At 54.0% G+C, this 16218-nt stretch overlaps 2 protein-coding genes across 2 annotated transcripts; both read right to left on the bottom strand.

The window, feature by feature from the left end:
• Positions 1-358: 358 nt before the first annotated feature.
• Positions 359-9294, bottom strand: UQCRC1 (ubiquinol-cytochrome c reductase core protein 1). The gene is made up of 13 exons (XM_069027725.1): positions 9192-9294; positions 8668-8808; positions 8102-8188; positions 6968-7097; positions 6004-6202; positions 5364-5443; positions 5100-5215; positions 4554-4697; positions 3659-3819; positions 2572-2657; positions 2031-2119; positions 1399-1474; positions 359-578 (listed from the first exon to the last, which is right to left on the bottom strand). The coding sequence occupies exons 1-13, from the start codon at positions 9261-9263 to the stop codon at positions 514-516; spliced, it is 1446 nt and encodes a 481-aa protein (XP_068883826.1). The 5' UTR covers positions 9264-9294; the 3' UTR covers positions 359-513.
• Positions 9295-9868: 574 nt separating this feature from the next.
• SLC26A6 (solute carrier family 26 member 6) lies at positions 9869-15811 on the bottom strand. Its single transcript, XM_069027513.1, has 20 exons — positions 15736-15811; positions 15216-15373; positions 14809-14948; positions 14602-14712; positions 14161-14333; positions 13918-14082; positions 13642-13794; positions 13359-13441; positions 13119-13266; positions 12898-13011; positions 12715-12792; positions 12478-12573; positions 12250-12356; positions 12092-12161; positions 11831-11923; positions 11609-11728; positions 10902-11078; positions 10723-10777; positions 10342-10463; positions 9869-10250 (listed from the first exon to the last, which is right to left on the bottom strand). Exons 2-20 carry the CDS (start codon positions 15341-15343, stop codon positions 10227-10229), a joined length of 2157 nt encoding a protein of 718 aa, XP_068883614.1. The 5' UTR covers positions 15344-15373; positions 15736-15811; the 3' UTR covers positions 9869-10226.
• Between the last annotated feature and the right edge of the window lie 407 nt (positions 15812-16218).

Raw genomic sequence — 16218 nt, 5'->3', positions numbered from 1 at the left:
AACTACTCAGACCTAGAGATTATCTTATGGGTATAGGCCAGTCAGCAGCTTCTCAGTTATTGTATAGCTGAGCCTGACTGCATGGAGAGTCACGTACAAGAATGTGTAGCCCAATACTACCACTACATAATAATCTCTGCTCATTATTGAGCTGGTTTACAGATAACCAGGAAGCTTAAGGTGAGAGGTAACACATCTCCATATAAAAACATATGGGTTGTTATAACATAGCCCCTCTGGAAAGATGTTTGTCTATCAACAGCCCCAGCTCCTCACATCCTATCTCCCCAATCTGGCAAGATTAACAATGTCTACACACACCACCCAGCAAGACACAGTTGACTCCCAGCAGAACAACTCCACATAGGATGTATTTATTTTTATACATTTAACACCGAGAAGACAGCTGCTTTGAATGGACTCAGCTTGCCCGTGGTGCCCAAGACATTCAGTGCCAGAGGGAACCTGTCACAGTCCACAGCTTCATTATTTCCAACCTGCAGGCAACACATCCTAGAGACGGATCCAGTACATGGCACTGCGGATGCGGTTGTAATCCAAGAGCTGTTCAATGGGACCTGAGTGAACAGGAGAAAAGTCACTTGGAGACATACTTAAAAATCCCTGTATGATTTCTCATGGTCTTTAAAACAGATGGTGGCAGAGCAGCCTGTGCTTGCAATCCATAGCAGCTTTGCACAAAACCAGGCAACTACAGCTCAAACTTGCATCAATAGAACTAGCAGATACCAGCTCCTGACAAAATTAGGTGTTTCCTCACACTGCTCCATAATGCTCAGTACAGCTCCCCATACAGGTATCAAATACAAGGAGCCACCAAGTCATTTCAACTTCCTGCTCAAAAACTGTCTCCCTTTTCCAAACTGCTCCACTTTGAAGGCCAGAGGAAACAGCTGCAAGGAGGAGGGGAATTCACAACACACAGGAAGGAGGCAGCAGAGCTGAGCTGCTTAGGCAGGTTTTCCGAGAGGAATTTGTCCTTGGCCAGACAGACATGCCAGAGCAGTACAGGAGGATCAGGTCCCTTCACTTCCCTTACATAAACCACCCTGACCCCAGGGTAAGGACACCTGGCAGACGTGCTGGGCCTGCACCCAGCTACAGGACTCCCAGTCTTAGTCACGGCTCCACAGCAGGCAGAGGTGGGAGGACAGCCAGCAGCTCACTGCCACTGCACCTCCATCACCTGCAGGTCTGATCTCGTGGCAAACAGGCCTTGGCACACCTCATGTGCAGAGGTAGGAGGACACCAGTAAAGAACCAGAGTGGTTTAAGGAGTCAGGACAGACACATCAGGACTGCCCACAGCTCACTTCCACTCTGCTCTTGGCCCCGTCCTGTTTTTGAAGTGTGTACTGATTGTCATGTGCTACTCACCAACTGCTGCAATTGCCGGGCATTTGTCATAAATGTATTTACTGCAGACATCTCTCACCATTCTTGCATCAACGGCCTAATAAACATCAAACAAGCAATTAATGACTCTTCCAGCAGATCTGCACTTCTCAAAGTTGCAAGTTACTGCTGCCATTACATATCAAGATCATTAAAAGATACAATCAGACCCTTGGGGCCATCTGCACCAACTGCCCAGCTCTGCCTGCAAGTATGACTAATGTCCCTACACAGTGCATTCTTTTGTGGGTACAGAAGACAAGCCAGTCCAAAATCCAAAGTCTCCTAAGGGATAGAGTGGCTGCAGAATTACACAAACTAGGGTGTGGGACACCACTAGGAAAACTGTTAAAGGAATTTCAGGTGCTGCTGCTTGACACAGTTGTATGCCCTTTCTGGGATGGACTGACTCCAGTCACAAGGACACAGGATACACCACTGTGCGTGTGCCAGAGATTCTGACAGTTACATCAGTGTCAGCAGGATAACTGTCTGGACTCTAGGCAGTCTGACTAAGGAATAAGTAAGCCACGTGTTACTGCAGCAGACCAAGGCCAGATAATACTGACACCAACCACGCTCAGGTATCCCAGCCAAAACAAATGGATACCCACAGAAATCCTGGCATCCCACTCCTCCAGAGGGATACGGCGTCCGTAGTGCAAGAGATGGCTTCCAATATTCTCACACACTCGTGTGGTACCTGGATGTTGAAGACATGACATAGTCAGTGCACCAAGAAGCCTTCCAGAATTGCACAGCATGATCATCAGCCAAAGCACAGAGTAGAAACTCTAACCATTAAATCATCTGCTAACAAAGGGCAGTCTTAATTCCCACTCTGTGCAGCTCCAGCAGGAGCTACGCAATACACAGATCGCTTCACTGGTCTCCAAAGCGTTACAGCCAAGGCAGATGAGTTTGAGGGTCTCAAGTCTTAGGTCACCAGGCAGTATGTCACTTGTGGGAGCACAGCAGGCTGGGGTCAGCTGCTTTGACAACATGGCAGGAGGAGTGTGGAGCAGGAAAAAGAAGTTTTGCCCAGTGCCTGCCAGCAGAACTGCAGTCTCTAGCACAGGTCCTGCTCCCCAAGAGAAGCACAAGCAGAAACCCTCCGAAAGATGCACAGTGGTCAACCCATAAACCAGAACATACCGTCCAGCTGAGCCACCATGGCATTTCGGAGATAGTTCTTGGCTCTTGTCACCTCTGACTCTGTGGTACTGGTGCACAGACGCATCCTGGAGAGGACACAGAAAGACCATGAAAGCTCTTAAAGATGTTTGTCTGCTCAGAAAGTGAATTCCTCCCTTTCCCAAGCCTCCTCGAAAATAAGCTGTTATCAACACCGCTTGTCTTGCAGGCTGACATTCATCCTTGATCTCCACAGAGCAGCAAAGAACTGGGGAGCACTGAGCAGCAGGAGGTAAGAGCTCCAGCACACAGGCAGGGGATTCAGCTTGCAGGATAGACACTGAGTTTACATTCAGAGGTTCAGAAGCCCTGGTGCTGGCTCTGGCTTGCCCAGCAGCATGTGCTGTGCATTGCCCTGTCACAGGAGAAGGACAGCGTGTCATCCATTCCCATGCATGGAAAGCTGCTATGAAAACTGATGCTGAAAGAACAAGACAGCTCCACAGAGTCTGTTTGGACTCCAGCTGCTAAATCCCTTCTTCCCCTGCCAATGGCCATGTCTCTGGGGCAAGGGCTCACTCCACCTGCTCCACACACAGCATGGCTTTGTAGCTCAGATGTAGCATTGAACCATTACTGGTTCATGGACACAATAAGATGGACAGCCAGAAGGCTCCCAAACGCTGGAATGATTGCAGCAGCAGGTCATTCATCAGCCACAACATAAGGACCTGAGCAGCAGGAACTCTGCCTGCTTTGCTCAGGCTTAACAAGACAATGGAGATACATCTCTTGGGCACCTAGGAAAGCTTTGTCTAAGAAATAATCTCACTTGTATATAAAAAAACCCCAAAGCCTCGGTGCTAATACTTGAAAGCATGAACAAAAGACCTGAAAAGCCCTAAGAAACTAAAACAGCTCCTCAAAAGCCACATACCCTAAGAGATTTACAGAAACCACTTACAGGATCACTTAACCAGAATGCAAGTCACCAAGAAGTTCATAAAGAGACACAGCTCTCCTTAGACTTAATATGCTCCCCCAGCAGCTCAGTCTCCCACAAGAGGCTCAGATCTTAAACAGCACCTTGTGCCAAAATTGTACTTACCACTCCCCCTGAGCACAAAACATCATATCATCTATGGACAGAGGGTCAGAAACAAAATGGAAACCGAAGAGGCCGGTGTCTGAGTAAGAGGTGTTGAATGGCTCGAAACTGTGGCAGAGATTATGCTCCGCAGCAAGCGCAGCCACCCTGTTAGACTGATTCTGTAAATAAGGAGATAGTCAGCCATTTCACTTTCAGCTTCCTCACAGCTCAAATTCTTTCCCACTGAGCTGTTTTCACAAAGACCACAGACAAGACAGAGCGGAACACTTTGCTGAAGGAGAGTTTAATTTAGAGTCTTCATGTGGTCAACAGATGAGAATCACTGCTGGAAAAGCCACAGACAATGGGCTAGGAGTCCATTCAGCAAAACCATTTCCTTTCCCAGCTGCAGATGAAAAGCTGGTATGCACACCATTGTAGGAGTGGGAGAAAATGGGGAGGACAAGGTCTCCCAGCAGCAGGGGTTAGCACAGTTATACAGGCCAGACAGTTTCCAGACGATAACGAAAGCAATACCAAGCTTTTAAACAAGTTCCATTTGTTCTGCAGTGGTAAGGCAAGCTTGCATGAGACTGTAGGGTATTCTGTCATGCTTCCATCACCACCCCCACAGAGTGGTTAGTTGTGAGGGTGGGAATAAGCTGCTGAGAATTCACCAGCTACACCTCTTCCAAACTTAGCAGAGAAGGTTCAGTTCATTTGCCAGCATCACCTCTCAAGAACTGTCCTGGATTAGCCTTGATTACACTTCTATTCTACTTTCCAGGCTCCTAACCCCTTCACAGTTGGAAGTCAACCATAACAGCCTCCCCTAAAGCACATCCACCTAGGGTCTCCATAACACTTCACATTAAAGTGAAGGCTTTCCCTGTTGCACTCCCAAGACTCTTACCTTCCCACCTCCAAAAGTGCGGTCGTAGCGCCCTATGATAGCATTAGCCACATTGAGGACCACGTTGTCTGGATCAGCCCATCCTGGCCCCTCCACGGCAAGAGCAATATGAGCAAGGGGCAGAGCATCATCTCTGGCACGGATCTGGAAAATCATCAAGGAGTGAGGCAGAACTGCATGAACACTGTGATCTGTCTGCAGCCTGCTGCCATGCCAGGCTGACAAACTGGGGCACTTGATGTTATTTCAGTGAGATCAAAGAATCCCAGACAGAACTAAGTACAAACCAGCTGCTCTGATGTGAGTTTTGCAGCAGATCATATGAGCAACAGCCTCACACTCCTAATGGATTTGGGTTCCATCTAAAACCCAACACGTGGCAATAAGCCCCAAGAACAGAACGTGGGAGCAGTACCAAGATGGTGCATCATCAGCTTCTCCGAGATACACAGACTTTTCCACTCAGAAGCAGCTGTAATTGGTTTCACATTCATTCAACAGTTAGGCAACAGCTGCTTGCTTTGATGGGAACCAAAACAACTTTACCTCACTCCCTGTGAAGCGACACTGTGCAAGAGCAGGCACAGAACCCTCCCTGGATGTAACAGGCATCCCAGTGAAGTGTTGCTTAGCTGCATCTACCAGCTCTCTGTGGGAAATACCTGGCAATGATAAAGAGAGAGATTTGCAGTCTTAAAACAGACCAATTTAACAAAAACATCTGATTTTACATTAGCAATGTGTGACAAGTTTGATCACATGCTTAAAAATACCAAGGCTTCCCAGGATCACAAGCATCTAAGAACTTACCTCCAGCAGCTGCCAGGACCATACGAGGTGCTTTGAAGTAAGTATCAACATATGAAGCCAGATCTGCTCGAGTCAGCCGCCTGTAAAGAACACAAAGACCCAGAACATCAGCATCTCCAACTTGGGAGGAAAGAGAAGCTTAGGAGAAACAAGTTCACAGTGCAGAGACAGCAGTGATTCTCTTTGTTGTGGGGTAACAATACTTTCTACAAGCAAGGTTGCACTGTGTACTGTGTTTGCCCTGTAGTCTAATTCTAGAGCACAAAGAATGGGATCCAGCAGCCAAGATGGAGAGTTAAGGATAGACTGCAGTACAGACTGGAAGGTACAAGGCCACTGCTTTAATGAGCACCCCAGCTCTTCAATTTCTCTAACAGTGCCAAACTGACAGGTATGGGAGAAGGTTCAACCTGTCCCTTCCAGCCTCAGGAAGGGCTTGCAGGAGATGGTTGTAAGGAATGCGTGCAGCATTACACTTCCACCAGCCCCAATGGGGAAAACACAGTCAGGGCAGCAGAAGCCCATGAGCTCAGATCACCTCCATGTACACACTGTGCAGTCACCATGCCCAAGAAGCAGCAGTTGTGCACCCCACGGACTGCACCCCTGGGCTGTGCACCACACCCAGCCTGTTGCTCACTTGATGTTCTCTGTGGTCCCTTCAACAGTGTGGGCCAGCGCAGTCCCCTGGTAAGCAGTGGCATGAAGGTAATCAAAGGTGACATCTGCCAGGTTGCTGTCCATTTCCTTCAACTCCTGAAGGATGACACCACGCTCCCTCTCGATCTGAGAATCCTCCAGCGCACAGTTCTGCACAAGGTCGCTCAGAAGCTCTACAACTAAAACACAATTCCTACGTTAGCATGCGGCTGCCTAGGCGACTGCTACCCAGTGCTGCTGAAAGAGCAGTGAGTGCTGAAAGAGAGTGAGAAGAGACACACAGCAGTGAGCAAAAACCACGCTGGGGAGGAGGGACAACATAACAGAGCTGAATGCTACCCATTCCCAAAGCATTTGGGAGGGACAAACAACACTGGTTTAGCAAGAAGTCTCCAAGTCAGCTTGCCGAGCACCCCTGCCAGCAGGGCGCAGGCAACATCTGCAGAAGGGGGAAGTATGTCAGAAGCAGGTACTGTTCCAGACACACACTCAGTCCTTAGAGAGAGTTTGTGGCACCTACAGCATAGCCCATGTCTGCAGTAAGGCCCCAACTCAAATCACTGCCTCAACCCAAAACCGACCCAGAGGAGGCAGCACGTGGCAGTACAGAGCAGGAGGAGCACCTGCAAGAGCTGCACTGAGGACTCCTCCCACAGCAGCTGTCACTAAACTCCATAAACCAACCATAAACTAGTGAATCCCTCCCATCCTCCCTCCTGGCAATGACATAACTAGGGCACTTGGGTAAGGGACACAAGAACATACAGCCTTGAAGTGCCACATCACTGCACTACTCTCTCCAACTACCAACCAGGACCTCCCATTTACTGCTCAGCTACTTCAGCCCCTGGTCTGTTGGTAGAAAAGATGCTTGGGGGTGCAAAACACAAGCACATGCACTTACATTTAACCTCCTAGTCAGACTTTACCCCTGGCAATCCTACCTTTGGGCATGTCCTTGGACAAGGCTTTTATGTAGAAGGCAGTCTGCTCACGGGAGGTGTACCCGTTCAGGTGAGCACCCAGACTCTCCACTTCTTTCTCAAAGGCTGAGCCAGGACGCTTCTTTGTGCCCTAAAGGAAACCAGATCAACTCAATTATGAAATGAACAAACTTCCCTTTAGGGCATAATTAAAGCAATGAAAATAACAATAAAGACCTAAAGCAATAAAAACTGTCATGTGATTCATAAAAGCCAAAGGCAGGTACACAAGGCAAGACATTTAAAACTTGGTTTATTTTCTCTAGATAAAGGATGGCTAAGGTGTATTTTGAAAGACCAACACAAACTTTCAATAAAGGTTGTGTTTATTGAAACACAACAAAGCTGCCTGAAAAAATAAAGGCTGTCATCACCACTAACCAACACAAACTCGGCAGTTACACTGAGACAACAGTGCTTGAACAGCACATCCCTGGAAATAAACCAAGAGAAAGCCTAAACCAAAAATAAGCAGATTTCTAGCTATCCAAGCAGTGATATTCAGAAGAAGACAAATAGAAGCAGAAGACTGCTTCTAAATACAGGGCCCATCACTTAAGGAGCTAGCCAGGTGCTGCAGCTGCCTATGAAGGCACAGGCTGAACTTGAGTCAGCAAGTCCCAGGCTTAGACGTCTTCTGCCCTGTCTAGCAGACATCTGCATAATTTGAAAAACAAGAACTGTAGCCTCTAAACTTTGCTGGACCAGTAAGAAAAGCAAAGAAAAATAAATGGTTACAGGAAATGCTGCTTTGAGCTCTCTGCGCTAACCTGAGGAAGCGTGCTTCATAACACAGTGCTCTAGGTGTGTTACGCTACTTAATTACAACATTTTTTTTCCTTTAAGAGGAAAAATAAGCAAGTAGTAAATAAAACTTAATTCATGCATGCTTTCAAGCTGATGCACATTCAACCAATGAGTACCACATGGGCTAGATGCCTTTTGAGATTTATTTTCATACTGTGTGCAAAATCTCTAGGACTCAGATGACCTGATTTACACCCTCTTTCAACAGCTACAGCCTCTGAAGCGAGAGGACAATGTATGGACAGAGTATTCAGGGCAGCTCTGTGCAGACCTAGCACACGTCCTTACCTTAAAGGCAAGATGTTCCACAAAGAAACCGGCCCCGTTGGTCTTCGCATCTTCATAGCGGCTCCCGGCCTCGATCCACAAACCCACCTGGCAGCAAAACCAGCGAGCACCAACATCAGAGAAGAGAACGATCAGCATCCTAATGACACAAACGTAACAGCAGGGACAAGAAGTCTGCTCCACAAACATTACGCTAGAAGAACCAAAATAAGAACAAACTAGCAACTGTTTCCTGCACGTATTTTTGCTTTTTCTCTTTGTTTCACCAAAGCTGGTTCTGCCAGAATGATAACTTACTGATCACTTACTGCTCATACAAAAAACTGTGAGGCTGAGCAAATTTGTAGAGCACAAGAGCTTGTCTAAAGACAGCACAACACCAGGCCGGGCCTCCTGCTGCTATATTAATCCCACCTGTTCACAAAGAGAAGCAGTGAACAGGTGGGATTAATATAGCAATGTCAAAAGCACTGGTTCAGACAGGGGTCTGTCCCTTTCAGAAGACTAGCCGCAGGCTAGATAAGGCTGACTCTTTCAAATAAGCCCCTAATCAATGTTAAACTTACCGTGCAGGTTGGCTGATTGGACTCCTCTGAGGCTACACGGAGGCCGTTCTCCAGGGTGGTGACCTGGGTTTCAGGGATGTTCTGGAGTGTCTGGGCATAGGTGGCAGCCCCTCGCTTCCTTGTCAAAGTCAATAAAGCTGCCTGAAAAAATAAAGGCTGCCATCACCACTAACCACCTGCTCCCCTCGGCACGGCCGGGAACTCAGAGCTTTGAAAAGGTGGGAAACCCCAGGGAAGAGCCGCACGAACCGGTCACGCTCCAGTACCGGGGCGGAGAGCGGGCCGGCGGCAAGCCCCGCATTGGGTGACAGCGACAGCCACCGCCGCCCCCCACCCGCCCGGCCCCGCTCCGGGCCCCGGGCGGTCCCACAGCCACCGCCGCCCGGCCCGCACCACCCGCCGCGTCCCCATGACCTTCCCGGCCGGCGCACAGGCGGGGCCCGGCAGCCGCTCCGCACTGCGGGGCCGCCCGCGGCCCGGCCGGGCTTCCCCCGGCGCTGCCTCCGCGGGGCGCGGTGACTCACGGAGGGGCGCGGGCCCCAGAGCAGCGCCCGCCCGGCCGCGCTGCCCGCCCGGCACACCGAGCGCGCCGCCATCTTGTTCTTCCGCCGACCGACCGAGCGGCAGTGGCGCGCCTGCGCGGGGGCGGGGCCGGGGCGGCGCGTGCCGCGGCGATAAGCGCGCGGGGGGGCGGCAGCGCCCCCTGGTGGCGGGAGGGCGCGCCGGTGGGGGTGGGTACGCGGCAGCCCGGGATGGGGGTTGCTGGAAATGGGGTTCCCGGGAGATGGGGATCCCGGGGATAGGGATCCCAGAGAATGGGGACCGTGGGAATGGGGGTCCCGGGAATGGGGATCCTGGAGAATGGCGGGGACAGGTCCTGGGGAATGTGGGTCCCATGGATTGAAGGATTCCGGGGATAGGGGTCCAGGAGAATGGGTATCCTGAAATGGGCATCCTGGGGAATGGGGATCTCAGAGGAATTGGTTCTCAAAGAATGGGGATCCCCGCCCATATTGCTCCCTCGGCTGCAGCCCCACCGGCCCAGAGCAGGTCATGGGGAGGGAGAAGTGGCAGAAAAGAGCCAGAGAGACGGTGCCGGGGAGCCCACCTGCAGGGAGGCTGTTCCCAGCAGTGCCGGGATGCAGCCAGGCAGTCTGGCCCAAAACCACCGTTATTGAGGAAAGCACATTGAAACCAACCCTGAGAAACACCACGTAGCTTTATTCACGATGCCAGCCTGCTGCCAGGAGCGGGACCCCTTTGGCCCCTCCACCGCTCCCCAAACCACGTCCTGGCCCAGTGGGACAGGCCTGTGCTGGGGCAAAGTGGGGGCAGCAGGTGGCCCCTCGGCATGACAGCAAGCAGCAGCTCCGTCCAGCAGCAGCCCCATCACAGCGGGGCTCATGGACGGGGCAGGGCCCCAGTGCTCAGAGTCCAGAGGGGCTGGTTGGTGGGGTTCAGGGCCTCTAGGCCCCAGGGTGGGCGAGTTGGTGCCATAAGGGTGGCAAAGCCTTCCTTGCCCGCCCAGCTCCTGGGGGAGACCTGTTCCTCTTGAGGGGCTACATTCTGGTGCTGCGGTCCACCTAAGGGGGGCAGAGAGGGAGGGGGTGGTGTCGTTGCCCTCTCCATCGCCATGCTGGGGACAGCAAGGGGACGGCAAGGCTGGGTGCTCACCGAGGCCTGGTGCCTCTCCCTGCTGACGTGCACCACGACATCATGCACCGAGGGAAAGAAGGAGTGCTTGGTGATGGCTGAACTGAAGAAGTTGCCCCGCTCCAGCTGGGCCAGGACGGATACTGTGTGGAGGGAGAAGTATCTCAAATGATGGCACCTAGCTGAGCCCCGCCACCCCCAGCCAGAGCAGCCTCCTCCCGCCTCCTGTGTTGTGGGGGACACCAGGGTCACTACCAGGGACCGACTTTGAGGCTCAGACTGGATCCCTGGGGAAATCCTAGGGATGGGAGCACCATGGAGGGACCTCCCCAGGCTATCAGCTGTGTGCCATAGGGCTGGCCATGCCCGGCCAGGGCTCATGACTCTGCAGATCCCCCTCACCCGGGCAGCTGGCAATGAAGACGTCCACTTCTATCTCATGGAAATCTCTGAAGATCTGCAAATGGCAAAAAAACATTTTACCCAGGAAGAGGGATGGGCAGCAGCCATCAGGCCACCCCACAGGGCCCTGGAGACACCCTCAGCAAGGCTGCTGTCCTGCCTGTTCCCCAGCTCCTTACATTCTTCAAGATCTTGATGGAGACAGTGTCCACGAAGCTGACAGGGCTGAAGTCCAAGATGACGGTGTGGAAGCTGGGCTGAGGCAGCCCTAGGCTGTGCAGGGTGGGTTCTGAGGGGGCACTGCTGTCCCCCGCACTCAACTCAATCACTGACACCCCTGGACCGTCCTCTGTGTTCTGGGGGAGGGAAGGAGACCCGGCCTCATTGCTCCAGGGCTGGTGGCACCCTGGTTATGGCAGTGTTCCCCCGGGCTCACCTTGGTGAGGCTCTTTGGCTGTGTGAGGGCACAGGCAGTGGGTGGCCCCGGGAGTGGGTGCCCCTCTCACACCTTCACCCACTTTTGGGCTCTTTCCAGATGTGTCAAGATCCACCCCTCTCCCCAGCACCACTCTCCAGAGCCAGGCTCATCAGCTGGCACCAGGCCACCCTTTGTTCTTGCTCTTAATTCTGATTAACTTGACAAAAGGTTAATGACTTGTTGGCTCCACCACATAATCATTAACAGCCCAGCTTTCCCACCGACCTTGGGTGTGACGCTGTGACCCCAGTTCAGTCCCAGTGCTTTTCTCACCCATTGGCCCTAAACTGAACTGGGAACCCCGTGGGCCACCAAGCCCCACCAGTGCACTGACAGGAGCGTCAGAGCCGGGCAGGGAAGAGGTGCAGGATGTCACTGGAGGGGTGGTCTCCTGCATCAGGCAAGCACCTTTTTCCTCTTTGCCTTTTCCCTCTTTGCCTTTTCCTTCTCCAGTTTCTTCTGCTGTTTCTGGAGCTTCTTGAGGGCCTTCTTCTTCTTCTCAATCAGGCGGTCCACATTGATGCCACTCTGCAAACCAATGCGGCCCTGTGTCCTCAGCTGCCCCAACACCGCCCTGTTGCTGGCAGGTGGGGGACACAGGAAGCACTCTGAGGCTGGTGGCTCTCCTACCTTCTTCTTCAGGGCCTCAGCGTACAGCTCCACATTGGCAAAATAGATGGTGGAGGAAGAGCGGAAGATCTTCACGCCAGGGACCTCCTGTGCCTAGGGGCAGATGGGGAGGGTGCTACCCCAGGGATGGAGCCACCTGCTCCTCTTCCGTCCCCCCCACCAAAATGCCCCCAGCCTCTTTTCCCAGTGAGCCACTACTGGGGGAGCTTTGAACTGCCCCCCCATTGCAGGCAGCTCTTCTCCCACCCCTGGTGCTGTTACCATCTCGTATTCCGCCACATCCCGGTAGACATCAGTGTCCGAGATGCGTCCCAGGATGGAGTAGTGGGGGCTGCAGGGAGCAGAGCAAGGGGCTGAGGTCACCACGGGCTCCTCCTGTCCTTGGGATGTGGCACTGGCCCCAGCCCCAGGGTACTCACAGCTGGGTACGGAAGATGACCGTGAGCAGCCCAAAGGCCACTGAGACGGCCAGGCCGATGTCCAAGTTCAGCAGGAGGGTGGCCACAAATGTCACAATCCAGACCAGCTGGATGCAGACACAGTCAGCTGCAGCACAGTCTCCCCGCTGGCACCCACAAGCCTCAGGGAGAGCAGAGAAACCCTCTCCAGGAACAAGAGCACAGCCCCAGGGCTGGCCAGCACCTTACCAGGTCCACCCGGTTGGACTTCCAGAGAGTGCAGAGGTCATTGAACTGCTTGAACATGCCCTTGAGGTTGGCGATGATGATGGCAGCCAAGATGGCCTAGGAGAAAAATCTCTGCAGCTATGAGGAAGCTGAGGGCAAATCTGGGAGCGGCTCTTAGCTCTTCCCCTACCATGTCACCATGGCACGGGACAGGCACAGGGGTGGGATATGACACAGAGGCTGCGGGACTAGATGTACCTTGGGCAGGTCCCGGAAGAGCTCTCCAATCTTCAGGATGGTCACCAGGATGACCAGGGATGAGATGACACCAGCTACCTGTGCAGAAGGAGAGCAGGAGGCGAGGGGTGAGCCCCCACTGCTCACTGTGCTTCCTGCCCCTGCTTCAGCCCTGGAGAGGGAGGCAGCACTGCCCAGACCCACCTGGCTGTTGCCCCCTGTGCTCTCCTGTACCAGGCTCCTCGACATGGAGCAGCTGATGGCAAAACACTGGAAGAAGCCTCCCAGGAAGTTGGAGAGGCCCAATGCAATCAGCTCCTGCAGGGACAGAGCAGTGACCGGGGAAGACCATGCTTTCCCCTGGCTGCAAGAAGGGCAAGCTTAGCTTTCATCCAGGGTGGGGGTCCTGTGCCTCAGAGCATCACCTGGTTGCTATCCACTTTGTAGCCATGTTTCAGGGCAAAGATTTTTCCCAGGGAGATGCAGATGGCGTAGCCTACCACAGCAATGGCAAAGGCATTGCCCACCACCTGCCCAAAGTAGCTGACGTTAGGGGCCACAGGTGGCTTCAACCTACACTCAAGAGAGAGATGGGGTTCAAACAGGGGTGCTGTGGGCAGCATGGTGCCCTGGCACAGTCCCCTTCACCGCCAGGCCCTGCTCACCCGCTGGGGATGTTGCCCACCACGGAGATGCCAAACTTGTCATTCAGGTTGACGCCATAGGAGATGCCGGTGGAAACGATGATCTGGGGAAGAATGACTGGAGTGAGGCAGGGCCTTCCTACACAGGGACTGTGGTGGAGGAAGAGGAGGAGAGCACAACGTATGCCCTGGAGCAGCACTTGCCAAGGAATCCCATCCCTCCTCTCCCCACTCTGAAGGGGACAGGGATGCACCAGGGATTCCTGGCTGCATCCCCACAGAAAGCTGGGGCAGCTCTGGGTACCGTGATAAGCTCGATGGGGATGGGCATGGGCAATTTGGCAGCAAACTTGTGGTTGAGCTCTTTCACAATTAAGATGGCCACAATGGCAATGATGGCAGTCACCAGGGTGCCCACATTGGTATCTGGCAGCTTCTTGCAGAGATCGATGACGGTCTAGAGAACACAGGAGGAGGGAATGTGCTCAGGAGAGCAGATGCCTCCCCAGCAGGTTTTTGGAAGCCTCTGTGTGCCCCACAGGTGAGCAGGGTCTTTGGGTGCCAGCAAGCCCCCACTCACCACAAACAGTGAGAGCGGCCCTGACTGCTCGCTCTGGGAGACTCCAAAAACATTCTTGAGCTGGGAGACAAGGACGTGCACAGAGGAAGCAGTGGTGTAGCCACGCACCAGCGGGTCTGAAAGGTAGGTCACCACGAATCCAAACTGCAGGAGGCCCAGGGCCACCTGGAAGGAGAGATGGCAGAAATGACCCACAGTTTATGGTCTCCTGTTCTCTGCTAGACTAGGTCAGGACCACCTTACCTGGAAGACACCTGTCAGGACAGTGATGGTGGCCACCAACTCCACCCTGGAGGCGTCCCGCAATTCCTCATTGACCGTCGCATTGCTGCCATTGACAGACTCCAGGAACTTCTCACTGGGCAGCAGGGACTCTGTCAAGCTCCCGATCATGACGGAGATGACGGCGAAGGGGCCTGAGAACAGGTAGAGTGTGGGCAGGGAGCCCAAGGTGGGCACCAGGACCTCTCTGAGAAGACCTCTTAAGGGGTCAGCTCCTCTCTCCTTAGGCCAGGCTCAAAGCACACCCTGCACTTTGGCTCTGGCTTGGCCAACCCCCTTCCTCGTGGAGCGGAGTAAAGGCAAGAAATGTCCCTCCCAACTGCTGATGTGGTGATGCTGTGCAATGGACATCCCTGCTCCCTCCCCACCACAGCTGTGCAAGCACATGGTCCCTCAGCTCACCCACGGAGTTGTGCCTCGACGTTCCGAAGAAGAAGTAGAGGAAGACGGGGTAAAAGGAGGAGTAGAGACCCGTGACAGGTGGCAGCCCAGCCAGCAGTGCATAGGCAAGCCCTGGAAGGTGGAGCAGGGAGAAATGTCACCAATGGCCAACCTTTGGCCACCCCACCTGTGGGGAGCCCCTGGCAGCCTGGGCATGGCATCACTCACCCTGGGGCAGGTGCATGATGCCCACACTGAAGCCCGAAACAATGTCCCCCAGGAGCCAGTCCTTGATAGGGTAGCGGGGCAGCCAGCGCAGGAAGGGCAGGAAGCGGAACAGCAGGGACTTGGCAGCAGAGCCCGAGCATCTGGCAGGGAGGGAGCAGGAGCCAAGGTGGAGCACAAGTGCAGGGGGCTTGGGGACATCAGTGAGGGGGAATGCGGCCACGTGAGAAGCAATGGGACCCTCAGCTCCATCCACTGGAGCCTGGTGTCCCCCCAGGCAGGAGGACAGAGTGGGTACATGGGTATTTGGGCAGGGAAATGAACCCCCGGGTCTGCAGCTCCCTGTGGTGGTGGGGCTGAGATGCACAGTGGCAAGGTCCAGGAACATCCCACTGGCCACATGGTCTTACCTGGTCTTGTGGAGATAGCGACGCAGAGAGAGCTTGGTGGGAGGTTTCCTCTGCGCCACCTCCTCCAGCTCAGCCTCACTCAGCACCTCGCGGGGCGCTCGGTGGCTCAGGGCCATCTCTGCTGCCATGCCCACCTGGCTACCCGGCGTGCCAGTCCACTGCAGGGACACAAGGGACAGCTCAGCCACATTCCCACAGCCAGGGGCAGCCAGCACCCCACCCACCCCGAAGCCCCTCCTCCAGCTCCACTTGCACCACAGAACCATCCCATCCTGGCAGGAATGGTCCTGAGGATAGGCACGAGCAGGGTTTTGGGAGTCCTGAAGCAGCAGCAACAGCTCAAAATGGAGAGCAGTAAGCAGTCAGCAGGTGGGCAGGGAGGGAACTGAGGCTTCGGCAATCAGTGCTGCCCACTCCTGCCCCACAGCAGCCCCATCCACCCCACTGGAATGCACAGGTGGGGTCTGCCAGCAGACCTGCCCGGGGGGGCTCCCCCTCCACCTGCCCACGCAGGACCCACCTCGGTGCCAACCACCCTTCCCCTCCGTGTACTGCAGCAAGGCAGGGCAGTGGGCAAGCACGGCTGCTGAGCAGAGCCCCAGCCATCCCACAGCCCTGTCTGCAGACTTTGTCCCTTTACACATGAGGGGAGCAGGAATGTGAACCCCTGGCAAATGTCACGGCTCACCATCCCTCCAACAGTGCCCTCCCCTGATCCCTGCAGTGCAGAGCAGGATGAGCCTGGGAGTGGAGGAGCTGGGCTGAGCTGGGGTCTCATCCTTCACAGGGCTGGGATGGTGGGACTGAGGAATCCCTGTACAAATCCACAGCTTGGCCTTGCTCAGGGCTCATGCTGAGAGCTGCACCATCCTGCTGGGCCCACCCAGCTGGTGGCCTGCTCAGTCTTATGGTGCTCACCCACTTGCAGCTGGACCCAGAATCCCCTCGCTGGGTGCCCTGCCCAGTCCTAAGGTGCTCACCTACTTGCAAGGACCCACGATCC

Source organism: Aphelocoma coerulescens, chromosome 12, assembly GCF_041296385.1.
Source record: "Aphelocoma coerulescens isolate FSJ_1873_10779 chromosome 12, UR_Acoe_1.0, whole genome shotgun sequence".
Lineage (NCBI taxonomy): Eukaryota > Metazoa > Chordata > Aves > Passeriformes > Corvidae > Aphelocoma > Aphelocoma coerulescens.
This window is presented reverse-complemented; position numbering and strand designations above follow the sequence as displayed.

Bases quoted from the DNA above. Each gene is read 5' to 3' on its own strand.
- SLC26A6 (XM_069027513.1), bottom strand. From the start codon at position 15,343: ATGGCAGCAGAGATGGCCCTGAGCCACCGAGCGCCCCGCGAGGTGCTG. The intron at 12,162-12,249 runs GTGAGTACCCTG...TGCTCCCTGCAG, and splicing joins GTCATCTTCCGTACCCAGCT to CCCCCACTACTCCATCCTGG. The intron at 10,251-10,341 runs GTGAGCACCCAG...TGCCCCCCTTAG, and splicing joins GGGAGAGGCACCAGGCCTCG to GTGGACCGCAGCACCAGAAT.
- UQCRC1 (XM_069027725.1), bottom strand. From the start codon at position 9,263: ATGGCGGCGCGCTCGGTGTGCCGGGCGGGCAGCGCGGCCGGGCGGGCG. The intron at 7,098-8,101 runs GTAAGGACGTGT...GGTTTCCTTTAG, and splicing joins TGGAACATCTTGCCTTTAAG to GGCACAAAGAAGCGTCCTGG. The intron at 2,658-3,658 runs GTAAGTACAATT...TGTCCTCTCCAG, and splicing joins TTTTGTGCTCAGGGGGAGTG to GATGCGTCTGTGCACCAGTA.